The sequence below is a fragment of the Podarcis raffonei genome, chromosome 17, assembly GCF_027172205.1.
Source record: "Podarcis raffonei isolate rPodRaf1 chromosome 17, rPodRaf1.pri, whole genome shotgun sequence".
Lineage (NCBI taxonomy): Eukaryota > Metazoa > Chordata > Lepidosauria > Squamata > Lacertidae > Podarcis > Podarcis raffonei.
The window spans coordinates 12,538,393-12,554,326 of record NC_070618.1 but is presented as its reverse complement, the minus strand read 5'-3'; the positions used below and the strand labels follow the sequence as shown (position 1 = coordinate 12,554,326).

The following is a 15,934-nucleotide window of genomic DNA, read 5'->3' as shown; positions in this document are numbered from 1 at the left end:
CCGATCTGGTTCAGGGTATCCAATGCTGCTGTTTTAGTAAATAAAACAGAAAGCACTCATCATATAAATAATGTCACATCTAGTCTAGCCCTGAATTGTACAACCAGTTTTAATCCATAAAAGGGTGCCTTGGGCTGCAATCCTAACCATACAAGCCTGGGAGTAAGACCCATTGAATTCAGTAGGACTTACTTCTGAGCAGACCTGCTTAGGATTGTTCTGTAAATCAATAAAAGTTTGGGGAATAGTGCCTTTGATGAATGTCTGAGAAGTAGGTGAAATATAATGTAGTCTTATTTCTCTTTCATTGTAAATAATCCAAACAGCAACCTGCTGCCTTATAAAAAGCAGTGGGACGGGTATCTTTCAATTAAACTGTGTTTCCCATTAGGAAACACTTCTTGAGCAATTTGATTAGTTCCACTTGTTAAATTTAAATGGTGTGTGTTTAAAAATCCACACCACCTTCCTACTGACTATAGCCAAATTTAAAAATCTCCCCCCCCCCAAATCTACAAAGCCAGAGTAAACAGTTGCTGTTCCTGAAAAATAATCAAATTTGAATGTATGTCTTTTAAGATTCAAAAGTTTGAAAAATTAAATAAGCAACCCTAGTTTATTTCTTCTGGCAATTTTGAATAAAACTGCAGCAGGTGTACTGGGCATGATTCATCCTCTCTTGGTTCACGTGTTTTCACTCTGAAAATATACCAAATATTTTTTGGTTTGATTTTTCCAGTTGCTGCAAAGCAAAAAGAAAAAACTGGAAATGAGATGCAGACACAAGAGCAATGACGATGATTCATAACTTGCATGGCTGATGAAGGCAACAGAAATGAGTTAGCAAGGGGCTTAGGTACTGTTTTCACCTGAGGCAAAAAGATTTTTGAAAAATACGACAACCTCTGCTCCAGGGCTCAGTTTTCAGACCAAGACTGAAGGCAGGGATATGGTGCTCTCTCTGGAGTCTGCTGCTGAAAGCAACTACTTTTTGATGTTAGGATGGACTTGACTTTTAAAACAATTTAAACTGAAGATAAATGAATCTTCAATACACGTTACTCAAAAGTGAAGAAATGGGCTTGCAGCCCTTGCTTCCACAAGCCTCCAAAAATGTGTAGTGGCCCAACTCAAGTGTTTCTTTCCTTTTAGGAAAGGTAAGAGGAGATCATATGCAGCCCTCATGCCACACATTGCAGGAAACAAGGTAGAGAGGACTCACTCTACCACGGAAAAGAAGAGAAGAAGAAGAGTTTGGATTTGATATCCCGGTTTATCACTACCTGAAGGAGTCTCAAAGCGGCTAACATTCTCCTTTCCCTTCCTCCCCCCAACAAACACTCTGTGAGGTGAGTGGGGCTGAGAGAGACTTCAAAAAAGTGTAACTAGCCCAAGGTCACCCAGCAGCTGCATGTGGAGAAGCGGAGATACGAACCCGGTTCACCAGATTACGAGTCTCTTAACCACTACACCACACTGGCTCCACAGCCCAATAATTGTATGAACTGGGCCTGGAAGTTACATTGCTGCTCAGTCACCAGCTATTGGCTCCAATAACTCTCACCAATGCATCATGTGTAGTTTTCTGTGGACTGTATCACAGATCCTTGGCCTTGAGATCAAAGCACTTTGTGGCAAGTAGAGCTGTTGGAATCCTGATCAACTTCCGGAGATTTGATATCCCTCTTTTTAAGTACTGAAAATTAGCATCTCCCAAAGAAACCGTTACACAAAATACATTCGTTAAAAGAGCAAAAGATATATATATAAATACTGTACATAGGCAGACAACCCACAACTTGTATAAAGAAGGGAAACTATCAAATTACTACCAGGAGGGCTACAGCCCCGACAAAAAGCACGTCACGGAGATGACGCCTCTGACCAACACTCTGGGGCATTGCTGCTTGTGTTGGGAGAAGGGACCTCAGAGTCTTCAATGAGAGTCAAGTCTTCCATGCTTTCCAAACTTGGACTTGGCTGGAACAGTCCCAGTATCCTTCCCCGTGGATTCATCCCTGACTGCTGCAGGCCTTGTTCCCCGAGCACCTTGACAAGGAAGTTGATGTACCTCATGGCTAAGCGGAGGGTCTCGTTCTTGCTGAGCTTTTTGTCCGGAGGGTGGGTGGGAATGAGCTTCCTCAGCTTGGCAAATGCGCTGTTGACGTTCTGCTGCCTCCACCTCTCCCTGCTGTTGGTGAAGATCTTTCTGGTCATTCTCAAGAACCGGCAGAACTGGAGGAAGAGAAAAGCGTAAAGGTCATCATGAAAGAACTAGCTGAACTGCAGCCAGAGGATAGAAGTAAACATTTTTTTTAAAACCCTTCAATAAAGGTAAAGGCATCTCTGACCATTAGGTCCAATCGCAGACAACTCTGGAGTTGTGGCACTCATCTCACTCTATAGACTGAGGGAGCCAGCCTTAGTCTGCAGACAGCTTCCAGGTCATGTGGCCAGCATGACTAAGCCGCTTCTGGCGAACCAGAGCAGCACACATAAACGCCATTTACCTTCCCGCCGGAGTACCTATTTATCTACTTGCACTTTGACGTGCTTTCAAACTGCTAGGTTGGCAGGAGCAGGGACCGAGCAACAGGAGCTCACCCCATCGTGGGGATTCGAACCTCCGACCTTCTGATTGGCAAGCCCTAGGCTCTGTTGTTTAGACCACAGCGCCACCCGCGTCCCTAAACCCTTCAATAAGATAGCTCAAACCTAGAGTCCGACTGCAAACCCAGTGCCTCTCTATTTCACTTCTGCTTTGTACAGGCCTGAAATGTTCCAGTAGACCAAAGGTCACTAGCGCCCCATTAGCAGATCACTCCAAGGGGAGCAGCAATATTTGTGAAAGGATAGCCAGAGTTGCCCTCTTCCTTTCTTTTGCTCTCTTGCTTTTGTCAGCACAAGCTCTGTGTGCAAATAGCGACCTTTGTGGGTTTCTCCGTTAGATGGAATGCTTCAAAATGCATCCTTGTCTCTCTGACATTTGTACAAGATCAGCAAACAGAGGCCCCCATCCACCCAAGGAATCCTTTTCAAATAGCTGACAGACTCCCAGTTTGTAGGTGGGACATTTATTTATTTACAGCCTCCCAACATGCAGCCCAATCCTAAGCATGTTTACTCAGAAATTCCACCATGTTCAGCTGTGGTTAAGTTAAGTGTCATGGGATTATTGTTCTGTCTGTTTGCTTCACCTTAAAATGTCTTCTTAGCCCTACCTCAGGGAGCTGTATTTTGAATCCTTTTGCCTCAGACCCTCCAAGTGTCCCTGTTTCCCAGGGACAGTCCCAGATTTACAGAAGCCATCCCAGTTTCTAATTTGACCCCAGAATGTCCCACTTTCCCTTAGGACGTCCCTATTTTCACTGGGGAAATGTTGGAGGGTATGGAGTTATGTGACCTCCGAGTCAAGGAGATAAGTACGTATCTAGACAACCTTTAGAAGACATCTGAAGGCAGCCCTGCACAGTGGTATCTCTGGATACAAACACTTCTGCTTGCGTATGTGTTGGGCTACGCTAACCCGGAAGTAGTTGCTCCCAGATGCAAACTTTGCCCCGGGATGCGAGCGGAAATCACGCGCCAGAGGTGTGTGCACAGCAGGAGGCGCGCTTTCACTAATGGTGCCTCATGTTAAGAACAGTTTCAGGATAAGAACAGACCTCCAGAACAAATTACGTTTGTAACCAGAGGTACCACTGTATAGAGATTTTTTTTAAAAAAAGTTTCATGTTTTATTATGTTTTTATAGATGTTGGAAGCTGCCCAGTGTGGCTGGGGCAACCCAGTCAGATGGGCAGGATATAAAAATTATTGTTGTTGTTACTACTATTGAATAGGACGTCCCTATTTTCAACAGAGAAATGTTGGAGGGTCTGTTGTCAAGAGTAGCTTTGCAAACAGAAATCTCTTGAGTAAATATTCCATAATAATGCAATAAAACCAGATCCACATCCGGGATCCAAAGTGACCTGATTCAGATTCCCTGCTTTGAGTCTTATTTGAAGCTGCTCTGTTACATATGGGCACTTTTAAATGTCCAAACATCATGAAAATGTGAGGTTTAGGGTTTTCTTGTCTGTTAGGTGCAAGGATGGCCCATTCAGACAAAAAAGCTTTCATGTTTATGAAAGAAATTGCTTCATGAGCCATTATGTGAATGGTGTCAGAGAATGAACCCCAAAGAAAGGATCTGGTATATATCTGTTGAAGTAAGTCTGGCTTTATATAATGTCTTCTCAGCCAGTTGGGTTTATTGGCATAGTACAAAATGTGAATAAAAATGATTCTGACCGCCCCAGAATATAGAAATTGTACAGTAGATACGTTGTTGTCCAGGGTGTGTATACTCCTAGCACTACTGTATGCGGTCAAACATATTTCATAGTGCTTCAAAGACCTGTAAGACCTATTTGACCAAAGTCAGCAATAGGACAAAGATGTGAATGTGTACGCATTATTACCTTCACCTCTTTGAAACTACCAGCAACACAGAATGAAGTCCGAGCAAACAAGTTAGAATCGAGAGCAGCACCTCAGAAGCCCCACCAAATACCCAAATGAACATGATGAACAAATCTCACCCAAAGGCTACTACCATACAAAAGATTAACCAATGCAGGGAGCTACAAATGAAGATCTGTTTCTCAATAGCCAAGGCTTTGGGCAGCATCCCTTAGTGAATCTATTCAGGCTGCTAAGCATCACCAGCCGCAGCAGTTCCTAGCACAAAAGCTGCATTTCTGGTGCATTTATTCCGCAATAAATGGCCGCTCAAGCAGCAGTAACCCTCGTAGGCTAGCAAAGAACCTCTGTATAATCCAGTGGGAATGAGGGCTTACGAACAAGTAAAATTTAAAGAGATTCAGACCACCAGGGTATATAAATAGCTTAGATTTGTATCTGGCCTGTATCGTGCATATGCCTACTCACCATGTTATGATGGCAGAATCTAGGGGCGCACGGATGAATGGGCCATAGCAGGTCAACTGCCCAGACAGACCTTCCACATCACCCCCAACAATAGGCTTCTCAGTAGTGTCCGTTCACACATTGAGTGCAGCAGCTATTGAGTGCACGGTCTAATCAAGGACAGATAGATCAAGCTGGCGTACATGTACGTGTCAACTTGCCTTTAGCATCCCCATCGTTGAACTTCGAAAAGAGTTAAGAAAATATTAGGGCCCCGATCCAGCTCTATAGCTACTGGCTATAGAGATAGAATCATATAATTGTCGAATTGGAAAGGTCATCTCCCAAAAGAGAGTTCAGTTCCCAGAAACAACAACAACAAACATGGGCCAAGATACTTTATGTCTAAGTGTATTTATTTTATTTAACAGAATTTGTATCCCGCTTAATTATAAATAAATCTCTAAGAGTATGATGAACAGAGGACTGTGTACAATGATCTCTCTCTCTCTCTCTCTCTCTCTCTCTCTCTCTCTCTCACACACACACACACACACACACACACAACACTGCATATGTATTAGGAAATAGAAGATATTCAGCTCCAAGGACCTTCTGGCAGTTCCCTCACTACGAGAAGTGAGGTTACAGGGAACCAGGCAGAGGGCCTTCTCAGTAATGGCGCCTGCCTGTGGAACGCCCTCCCTTCAGATGTCAAAGAAATGAACAACTATTTGACTTTTAGAAGACATCTGAAGGCAGCCCTGTTTAGGGAAGTTTTTAATGTTTGATGTTTTATGCTGTTTTTAATATTCTGTTGGGAGCCGCCCAGAGCGGCTGGGGAAACCCAGGCGGATGGGCGGAATATAAATAAATACAGTGGTGCCACTGTATCCAGGAGCACTGTTTGCGAACACTTCTGGTTGTGCACCCTTCGAGTAACAAGCTCCGCTAACTAACCCAGAAGTACGTGCTCCTGGAAGCGAACTTTGCCCCTGGATGCGTGAGGAAATCGTGCGCGCGCCATTAGCGAAAGCGCGCCTCAGGTTAAGAATGGTTTCCGGTTACAAACGGACCTCTGGAATGGATTAAGTTTGTAACTGGAGGTACCACTGTAAATAATAATAATTATTATTATTATTATTATTACTATTATTATTATTATTATTACCATCCACAAGGTGCCATTTAGACAAGGGTCTAGTAGGTATGGGACAAGAGACAAGGGAGAAGTAGGTATTGGAACAAAGATACAGCCCCATTTAAGGTCTGATCTCATGGAGAAAAGGTTCCCAATGGATGCTGCACTCTTGCTGCCAGGATCTTGCAACAGAAAGCAGTATATAGACATGAGCCCTCATCTGGCTGGGGCTGGGAACAAGGAAGGAAGCAAGTAACCTGCTCCAAGACACTGGTTTTCCCCTAGTGGGTTGGGACCCACCACTGGTTGCAGCAGCAGCCGCACTACCAACATACAAATATAAAGGAAATTGTTCCGAACTGCATGTTTGGTTAAAGGTTGGAAAATGTTGATGTTCTTTCTCAGAGTCCAAATCTCCACCGCTTCAGAAATATTCACTAGTTCCAACCTGCCTTTGGAATTCAAAAGTAACACAGAAACTTAGGCTCCAAAATAAATGGCCAACGGAAGCCCAGGATATTTTGCTGCCTGAAGCAGAACTCAAACGGCTGCCCTCCCTCTCCAACTAGGCAAACAAAGCAATAAGGAATATGGTTCATTCCAATTGCAATGTGTTTTGAGGGTCTGCGAAACTTCGTCCTCAGTGGTTCTGCAAATATAGAAGCAACATAACCTGGAAATGGGATAGAGAGTTTAAAATATAATAAAGTTTGCTTCCCTCTCACAATCTCATATTAAGTGAATAAAAGTTACCAAGTTAGTTTCTGGTGGGAAATTACAAGAACTTAGAATGTGTAGATATATGTATGTATTAGTATAGCCAACAAAATTCAAATTAAAAACAGATTCCCAAAAAAATGAGATAACCCCTCAGAACGGAAAAATGCCCAAACGCCTAATTAGTAAGACTCAAAATGTATCCTAAAGGTCTCTTTTAAAATGTATGAAGAAATATCTTACAAACGTAAGAAAGTAAACAAAGTTTCTAGCTGCAATTCTCTAAGTGGATACTCCCAGGCATGGCCAAACTTGGCCTTCCAGCTGTTTTTGGACTACAACTCCCATCATCCCTAGCTAACAGTGGTCAGGGATGATGGGAATTGTAATCCCGAAACAGCTGGAGGGCCGAGTTTGGCCATGCCTACTAGTCACAGCCTTCCCCCACCTGGTTCTCTCCAAATGTTTTTGACTACAATTCCCATCAGCCCCTGCTTAATGCTGTCTGGGGCTGAAGGATGCTGCTAAACATCCAAAATGAGACTTTTAATATCAACTGGAGCTAATTGCCTCCCTAAGCAGAATTATCAAGGAAGCAGAATTTTGGAGGCCTTTAACAACTGCAATGCTTAAGACTGGTAGAGTGGGCTCTTAACCCCTTAACAACATACAAGTTCCTGGTTCTAAATAAGTTGGGAGTGGGCTGGAAAATCTCGAGTGGTTTTTCCACCCCCATTGTGATCGGTAAAAGAAAATGGAATAGTCCCATCTGCGCCACTCTGAGCTCCCCCTGGACAAACAGCACAATACAGATGTAATAATAAATAAATACTACCTCATTTTTAAAATAAACAAAGCCCTGTGTGGTGCAGACAACGGCATTTATTCTTTTCCACAGCAGAAAGACATTTAATCCACTAGCAGCAAGGCATGGACGTATTATTATGAGTTGTGTGTTTCTTAGCCAAGGAATCAATGAAGCGGACTTCCCCACTTAGTTCTGTGAAGGAAACCAGCACCCTAAACCTAGAGCTCTACAAAAAAAAACAGCCCCAGCAATGCAGCTGATGTGGTTCTAGCATTATCCGGGCGCCATTTTGAGCGAGGGAGCCGGAATGAGATTTTCCAAGCACGAAGGGATAAACTGCCCAACTTCTTTTGTTCTGTGTACTCACACCAAACCTACAGTCATGCAACCAAACGGACCACACAAAAAAATGGTTTCAGAAGATTATCTATGCTAGGGGTCAGCAATTTTTTTCAGCAGGGGGCCGGTCCACTGTCCCTCAGACCTTGTGGGGGGCCGGACTATATTTTGGGGGGGAAATATGAACGAATTCCTATGCCCCACAAATAACCCAGAGATGCATTTTAAATAAAAGGACACATTCTACTCATGTAAAAACACGCTGATTGCCGGACTGTCCGTGGGCCAGATTTAGAAGGCGATTGGGCCCAGATCCGGCCCCCGGGCCTTAGTTTGCCTACCCACGATCTATGGCATATGGAATTGCTCAACAATGCAAATGTGGGTCCATGGTGGGAATGGAGACATGTGAGAAAATATTTCTACCCTGCTTCTCCTTCATTTTCAAAGCAGCCTACAACAACAGCAACAACTAAACCCCTTAAACGATTAAAGCGGCCCCCGTTTGTTAAAACAACAATTGAAACAGCAATTTAATATGGACTGCCTAGCTAAAATAAAACAAAAAATGAAAGCATTCCGCGACATACAGTCAACGCTCCTAGACAGCATCATCACAGAAAATGGATGCAGTTTCCTAAGGTAGCACTTGACTTCTAGGTGCTTAAAGCTTGCTCACCTAGCCAAACATTCGCTTTTTAAAGCCATGCTCTCTAATTTCAGATGCCTGCAGATTTATTGCCATTTTTCAGTAGTGCACATGGAAAGGCACACTGCATATGGTCAGAGGCACTTTTCTGTTATTTTCCTGTTCCACTGAGTCAATCTGGAAAAGAGGTCATGGGCTGAACAGGAATTAAGGGTTGTACCCAGTGGTAGATTTACTCAGAACAGACACATTGAAGTAAATAGCTATGGCTACCTTGGGCCCATGACTAACTTAATTTCAGTGAATCTAAGCAGAGCTGGACAGAACCCAAAGCTTTTCTTGAGCTTTCGCAGCCCAATAAGCAGCGGCATTTCAATATTATTGTTGGGTTCATAGGTCCTTTAAAAGAATTATAATAAATAATTATTATTTTTTTCAGGCAGACTCAAGTTTCCGACCAACAACAAAATAAACTTCTTTTTACTGAATCTGCATGTATTAGATCACTGCTGCAATATAATTAATGTATGCAAGCCCGATAAAAAAAATGCACTATTTTGCTTATTTATTTATTTAAAAAACAAAAGCGGTTTTCAAATGCACATAGGGCTAGTTTTGTCCATTTTAATCTGAGTAGTAGAGGGAAACAAAAATACTGAGATGCAATTTTTTAGTAATGGTGCATACAATTCCTAGACGCACTGGTCCCAGCTCAGAGGCTTCCATAACCATGCAAATACTGCACTATTCACATAGAGTTCCCTTATGAGCAGAGGGTACCTCATTCACTTCAGTCCGTTGTGCGTAAGAACCCTTGTGGAATTTTGAATCAGGGTCATTATGCAGCAATTAAGCGCCACGGAAATTAATGGGACGGCATTCTAAGTAATACATCGGTTTCGCTAATGAAGTCTGCTTTTATGTAAGAATTACCCCAAACACAGCAATTAGAAGGGGGGGCAAATAAACAACCTAAGATTAGTACCCCCAATTAAAAGCGCACTTAGGAAAAGGCATTGCCAAGAGTCATTTTTTTCGAAATAAAGGTTGTCCCCTGATTTAATTCAATTTTTAAATATTCTCTCTCTCTCTCTCTCTCTCTCTCTCTCTCTCTCTCTCTCTGTGTGTGTGTGTGTGTGTGTGTGTCTGTGTGTGTGTGTGTAAAATCTAAGAGAGAAATAGCCAGAAAATATAAGGAAGGAAAGACAGACAGACAGACAGAAAGCAGTTTTTTAAAGCAAAAAATTGCAGCTGCTGGGGAGGAGGGAGGCACCTAGAGCAGAACCACAGAACCCTTTCCCATCTCATGTTTTTGCTAATCTAAAAGGCCCTCCAGAAGCTGCTATTAAGTTCAGGAGGCAAATAAAATTGTGCCAGGGAGGACTAAGCCTACCTTCACAGCACCTGTCTCAGACTGCATTGGCAGATCCCCCGTGGCTGCATTTGGCCTTAAAAAAAAGTACAGTAATAATGATTTCCCACCATCATATCCAGTTTAGGGTGAAATGAAATGAGACAACGGGGATGTGCAAATAGCTCTTTGGTCTCTGTGAACTTTTACAAACAGCTGTGGCACGAGGGGGGGTGCATCCAGATATAGGGCCACAACGGGGCAGAGACTGGGGGGTGGGGCTTCATTGCTTTCCCCTCCACTGCATACAAACTGCCCTTCCCTTCGAGCTCCTATTTGCCCTGCAAGGAAAAAGCACACATTTTCCCAACAAGCCAAATAACAGCTTGGGAGGTGGTGGGAACCATGCAAATCCAGAATTAAATAACCACACACACCCCAAGTCATCAAAGGAAAATCATATCTAAATCACATGGGATGCTTGCTGTATAGTGTTAATTATATTTAATATTTATAAGCCGGTTTTCTATGTGTGTGCACACACAGGCTCGAGTATAAAGAGTTTTCTCTCTGCCCATATCCAGTTTGGCCTTTCTGATGAGAGGGGGCCAGTTCTGAGATTTTTCAGCCAAACCGTGTTGGCAAATTCTAGCCATAACAAAGTACCTTTTTAAGGCACTTTGATTTCGTTGGAAGAAATAAGAATGTCCTTAAATCTCTCCTGCTGATGTCAACAGTATTCAAAGGTGTTTCTCCTTATCTGGATTTTGCCCCACATCATACAAATGTACATATATTATGGAACTGAAATCTGTATATAATAAGGTACTGCCATAAAATCCCATAAAAATGGGGTGCCTTGATAAATGTGCTGTGGGTGCCAGCCCATAATAGCTGCCATGGGCAGGGAAAATAAGAGGTATGCTGTAATGGTAAGTAGGATCACAAAAAAGCACTGGGTATTGCAAAACGACCAGAGAGAATTACATTTTGAGCTGATGGTTTCCACTGGACACTGTATTTATTTTAAGTGGGATGAAAGTCCGAGGACTCTGTTGTTGCTGTTGTTATTATCTTTTAAACGGTGTTTAGGAAAGAATCGACAAAGATAGCTAAATAGTTCATATATGTATGCACATGCAAAGAACTTGCAACCCAGGCAAGGAATTCATAGCTGTCACTGTCATATACACTCAAAGGGGAGGAAATTCAACAAGACCTGCAACCTGCTCCCAAACACTTTATACTGAAATACCATCGAAAGTCCTTTAAATGGAAACATACCCACAGATTTTGGTAGGATAGTTTCCACGTAGTATGTGCTTAAGACAAGGAATGCAAAGCTACGGATCTGCCTCTTGGGGCACTGAGTGAATCTGTATTAATTAAGGACTATAAAAATATTCCACAAGACACATAATGAGCTAGCTACCTTGCATGCTAAAGCATAAGAATCTGTTGCCTGAATATTTCAAAAATAAATACGACAGAAACTGTTGAGGCTGCTGTGGTTTAAGAAAGTGGTCCTATCATGTTGTATACATCACATGTAATGGCATGTAGAATGTAAAGGAAGTCTCAAAGTGTCCGGTTTAGTGGCATTTTCCACCCAGGGGTGAACGTGATTTTAACACACCACATGGTTTTAAATGCTAAACTCTTGAAAGCTTCCAGAATTTCACTCGTTGTTGATATTCCCTGTTTCTTGACAATTGTCATTGTTATTATTATGCATTAAATTTGTATACTATCCTATACCAGAAGGTCTCAGGGCAGTTCACAACATAAAAACACAACATAAAAACGCAAAACAAAAACAAAAACGAGAACAACCCAATAATACCCCCCTCCCCACCAAATTCCACGCAATCTCAGCTGTGGAATGTTATTCAGACGGACAAAATGAGAACAGCTCCACCGCCGGTCTCTTAACCGCAATGCTTATGCCACAATGTCAGCAGCAATGTGGGAAAGAGCAGAGGGTACAACTGTCACACTCCAGGTCTGGATTTAGTCACCTGTGAAGGAGCAGCCCTTTCTAGACATAGCCGGAGCCATGTGCCGCCACCACCTTATGAGTGTCAAAAGGAAGCTGTCAAGATTCGTACTGCTTCCCCAGCACAAAATTCAGCGCGGATGTCTAAAAAGGCATTCCAGGAAAACCACCCAGCAATGCCCACAAAGCCTTTTGGTTTTGGGGAAAGTGGGAGCGTGTGCGCATTTGGGAAAGTTGCATAAAAGACTAAAATGCTTTAAAAATAAAAAAATAAATCTAAGAAGGAAAAACCACACACACATAATAAGCAAAGTAACTTACCTTTTCCCAAGCTGATCTTGCAGAAGTGTTTGCCTGCAGCCCAAGTTCGCTCTGGCTGCTCCCGGTACTTTTCTCTCCCAGCTCTGAGACGCAAGAGCTGCTCTCTCTCTCCTGACAATCCAGCCAATTGCCGGTCCCTGCCTGCTGCCTCCTTTATAGAATGCCAGATCCTTTGTCTGGCGCGTGTCACCACTAGTGCTAGCGATCCAGGGAGCTTATTCCGTATCTCCTGGGAGATCCTTTTCATGCAGCAGCTTCTTGCTCTTCCTAGAATCCTAGCCCATGCTAGAATAGGTGGACAAGACAGCTTTGGAGCTTTGTTCTGAAATGCCAAGAGGTTTGGATTCAAACGCTAAGGGGAAAAAACACACCAGACAGGCTATTTTTGCAAAAGGCCGTAAGTGGCAATGTGATGCTTTCTCTGTGTTGTTGGGCTCCCATCAGCCCCCAGCCAGCATGGCCAATGGTCAGGGATGATGGATGTTGGGGGGGCACCATCTTGCCTACCCCAGCCATAGCCTAACGAACTCTGCAGGGTTTTATAGAAGCTGAGCTTCGTTTAAGTCTGGGCTTAGGAATCAGGCAGCGGGGGGCAGGGGGCTCAGACCTGGAATTGATTTCCAAGTGCCTGGAGTGTTAGCATGGCAAAGGAAGCACCTCTGAGCATGTGCAGAGTGTCCAGCAACCGCCAAACATCATTGTGTGTCTGGCCTTTTGAGCGGGGAGAAGCTTGGAGACCAGTAAGGGCAGCTTGGAGTCACGCTCAGAAACCTGGCAATGCTCTTTTTAGAAACTAATCGCCGGAATACAACACTTGTGGGAAAACACTGGTGTGGAAAATGCCTCGTGGGATGTAATTTTTTAAAAGGCAACAGGAATGGTTGTCGAAGAAAGCAAAACAAAGGAGACGCACGCTACTCTGGAGACCCGCGGAGGCTGTTTGTAATCACAATGTTTTTCCGTGTATCGTTCAGTGATGTGTGCACCAAATATTTCACATAACTGCAGCCCAGGGACACACGTACATAGGTATGCAGCTACAAACAGGGGAAGGACTGTAGCTCTGTTTAAGCTCAGACCTTGTGTGGGGTAACTCCAGTTTTAAACCCTGGTACCCACATTTAAATGGGTTTGGGGGGGTCTAGGTATTGCCTCTGGTCACAAACCCTCAAGAACATGGGTAGGCAAATTAAGGCCCAGGGGCCGGATCTGGCCCAATCGCCTTCTCAATCCGGCCCGTGGATGGTCCGGGAATCAGCGTGTTTTTACATGAGTAGAATGTGTGCTTTTATTGAAAATGCATCTCTGGGTTATTTGTGGGGCACAGGAATTCGTTCATTTCCCCCCTTCAAAATATAGTCCGGCCCCCCACAAGGTCTGAGGGACAGTGGGCCGGCCCCCTGCTGAAAAAGTTAGCTGACCCCTGCTCAAGAGCTGCTGCCACCTAGACCGTAACTGAACGAGATGCACCGATTCTCTGACCTCCGACTTATAGTATGGCAACTTCAAAATATTCAGTCAGTAGCAACCATCAACAACTCAGACGATAGCCACCCCCACCCTTGGTGATTGGCCTTTAGTCTACAGGGTTTAGATGTTGGTTGCAGCAATAAGCTTCCCTCCTCTCAGCCATCCTCTGTATTGTATTACTATGCTGTGGTGTTCAATGTTTGTAGAAGGGTGCTAATCGTCCAATAGGTAGACTGATACCTTGGATAAGGTCTGTTCTGAAGTGCCTTGAGGCAGACCTTCTCAACTGGCACACTGAGTTGAGTGAGCTCTGTCCTGCTGCAATAGCTATAAAATTAACACCAGGTCCCTAAATCTGGATTCTGGACGTGGAAATAATTTGCTTGGTTCTGTGGTTTATTCAACAGGTGGTTGTTCTTCACCTGGCTAATGAACAAGGTGGTGAATTTCTTACCACAATTGGTGGCCCGACAGTGGAGGCTGGTCGACCCATGAGAGCAAATGGTGCATGCCTCACCAACCTCTCTGCTCCCCAGAGGTGGCACGTCGCATGGGGCTGAGCCTCGGGGTCAGCAGCCTCTCGTCTGTTTCGCTTGCTCTCCAGGAGTTCCTACAAGCTGCCCAAGGAAGGAGGCTGACAGCAGTTGCCATGGAGTGGCCTTGAAAATGATTCTCCCTTGCCACCACAGCTACTTGGGACAAGGGCCGGCTCATCTTCTTTCCCAAGCTCGACAGGAGCAACACCAGCAAGGAGGGGAGGGGACATTCCAGGATCAAATCAGAAGCCAGGATGGCTTTCGTAATTCCAGGACTGTCCCTGGAAAATCGGGACACTTGGAAGGAGGAGAGCAAAACTAGAATTAGCTGGCTATGCCTGTCATTGGCCCCTGGCTCTAACCTGCTGTGGGTCTCACAGTCTTAGCGGATACCAGTCTCAAAGTACACAAAAGATGTAACCGGCTGTAAAGGTAAAGGGACCCCTGACCATTAGGTCCAGTCGTGACCGACTCTGGGGTTGCGGCACTCATCTCGCTTTATTGGCTGAGGGAGCCAGCATTTGTCCACAGACAGCTTCCGGGCCATGTGGCCAGCATGGCGAACCAGAGCGGTGCATGGAAACACCGTTTACCTTCCCACCGGAGCAGTATCTATTTATCTACTTGCACTGTGTGCTTTCGAACTGCTAGGTTGGCAGGAGCAGAGACCGAGCAACGGGGGCTCACCCCGTCGCGGGGATTCAAACCGCCGACCTTCTGATCAGCAAGCCCTAAGCTCTGTGGTTTAACCCACAGCGCCACCTGCGTCCCGTAACTGGCTGTACTTTTGAATAAATAAGGTCTTATCTTAGACTCTGTGGAAGGATTCTGTGGAACTGTAACAAACCTTCATGTGGATTCTTGGACTCTATGAACAGACAAGTGGAATAGATACTTATACATGTATGGACCTTATGCATGAACTGACTAGAGAATGAACTGGTCCACTGGGTGTTCTGCTTTCTTCGTTGAACTTTATGAGACTTCCGTTGAAATCTACAATTTGACACAATGAATTGTATACCTTATTTATTCAAAAGTACAGCCGGTTACGTCTCGTGTGTTTATTGAGTATGTTTCACATAACCATAGGTTTGTTGTTGTTGTTTTACCAGTCTCAAAGGGCACCAGCCACCACTGCAGTTCCAGGTGCATTGCAGACTTCGCTGCCTCTGCTCCTTGCAACCCCCTGGTTTTTCTAACATGGGGCGGGAGGGGTAGAAATGAGCTGGCTCCCTCCTCTTGCTCCTTGAGCTGATGCTCATTGCGCAGAAACCAGCATGGAGATAAATAGCTAAATGTGATTGAACATGTTTGTATGCCTCTCTTCAGTGTGTGGGGGGGAGCCTGACACAGCTTACAAATATCAATAAGAAAACAGTCCCTGCTTTTCATGCTTATAACCCATAAGACCTAGTGCAGAAGGAAAGAGGATGGGGAGGGAGGGGATCAGACCCCGGATCTGAGTTACGGAGTTATTGTAACTCCAGCTGGAATGGAAAGAGCTCAAGGATAAGAGGAGCTGGAGGCTGCTGGTCTCTCTGCTGAGCTGATGGGGAGGCCCTGCATGCAGCCCAATTGCTCCTTCTTCTTCTGCAGCCTGACAGAGTGGCTGCTGCTAGCTCTCCACGCTGAATGGCTGCAAATGAAGCTGCTGCTCAAGGCACAATGGCAGAGGTCAGCTGAAGAGTA

At 44.4% G+C, this 15,934-nt stretch overlaps 1 protein-coding gene across 1 annotated transcript; it reads right to left on the bottom strand.

Moving 5' to 3' along the window:
- Positions 1-1,391: 1,391 nt before the first annotated feature.
- TAL2 (TAL bHLH transcription factor 2) lies at positions 1,392-12,468 on the bottom strand. Its single transcript, XM_053370937.1, has 2 exons — positions 12,237-12,468; positions 1,392-2,235 (listed from the first exon to the last, which is right to left on the bottom strand). Exon 2 carries the CDS (start codon positions 2,215-2,217, stop codon positions 1,864-1,866), a length of 354 nt encoding a protein of 117 aa, XP_053226912.1. The 5' UTR covers positions 2,218-2,235; positions 12,237-12,468; the 3' UTR covers positions 1,392-1,863.
- Positions 12,469-15,934: the final 3,466 nt, after the last annotated feature.

Coding starts and splice junctions, on each gene's coding strand:
- TAL2 (XM_053370937.1), bottom strand. CDS start 2,217: ATGACCAGAAAGATCTTCACCAACAGCAGGGAGAGGTGGAGGCAGCAG.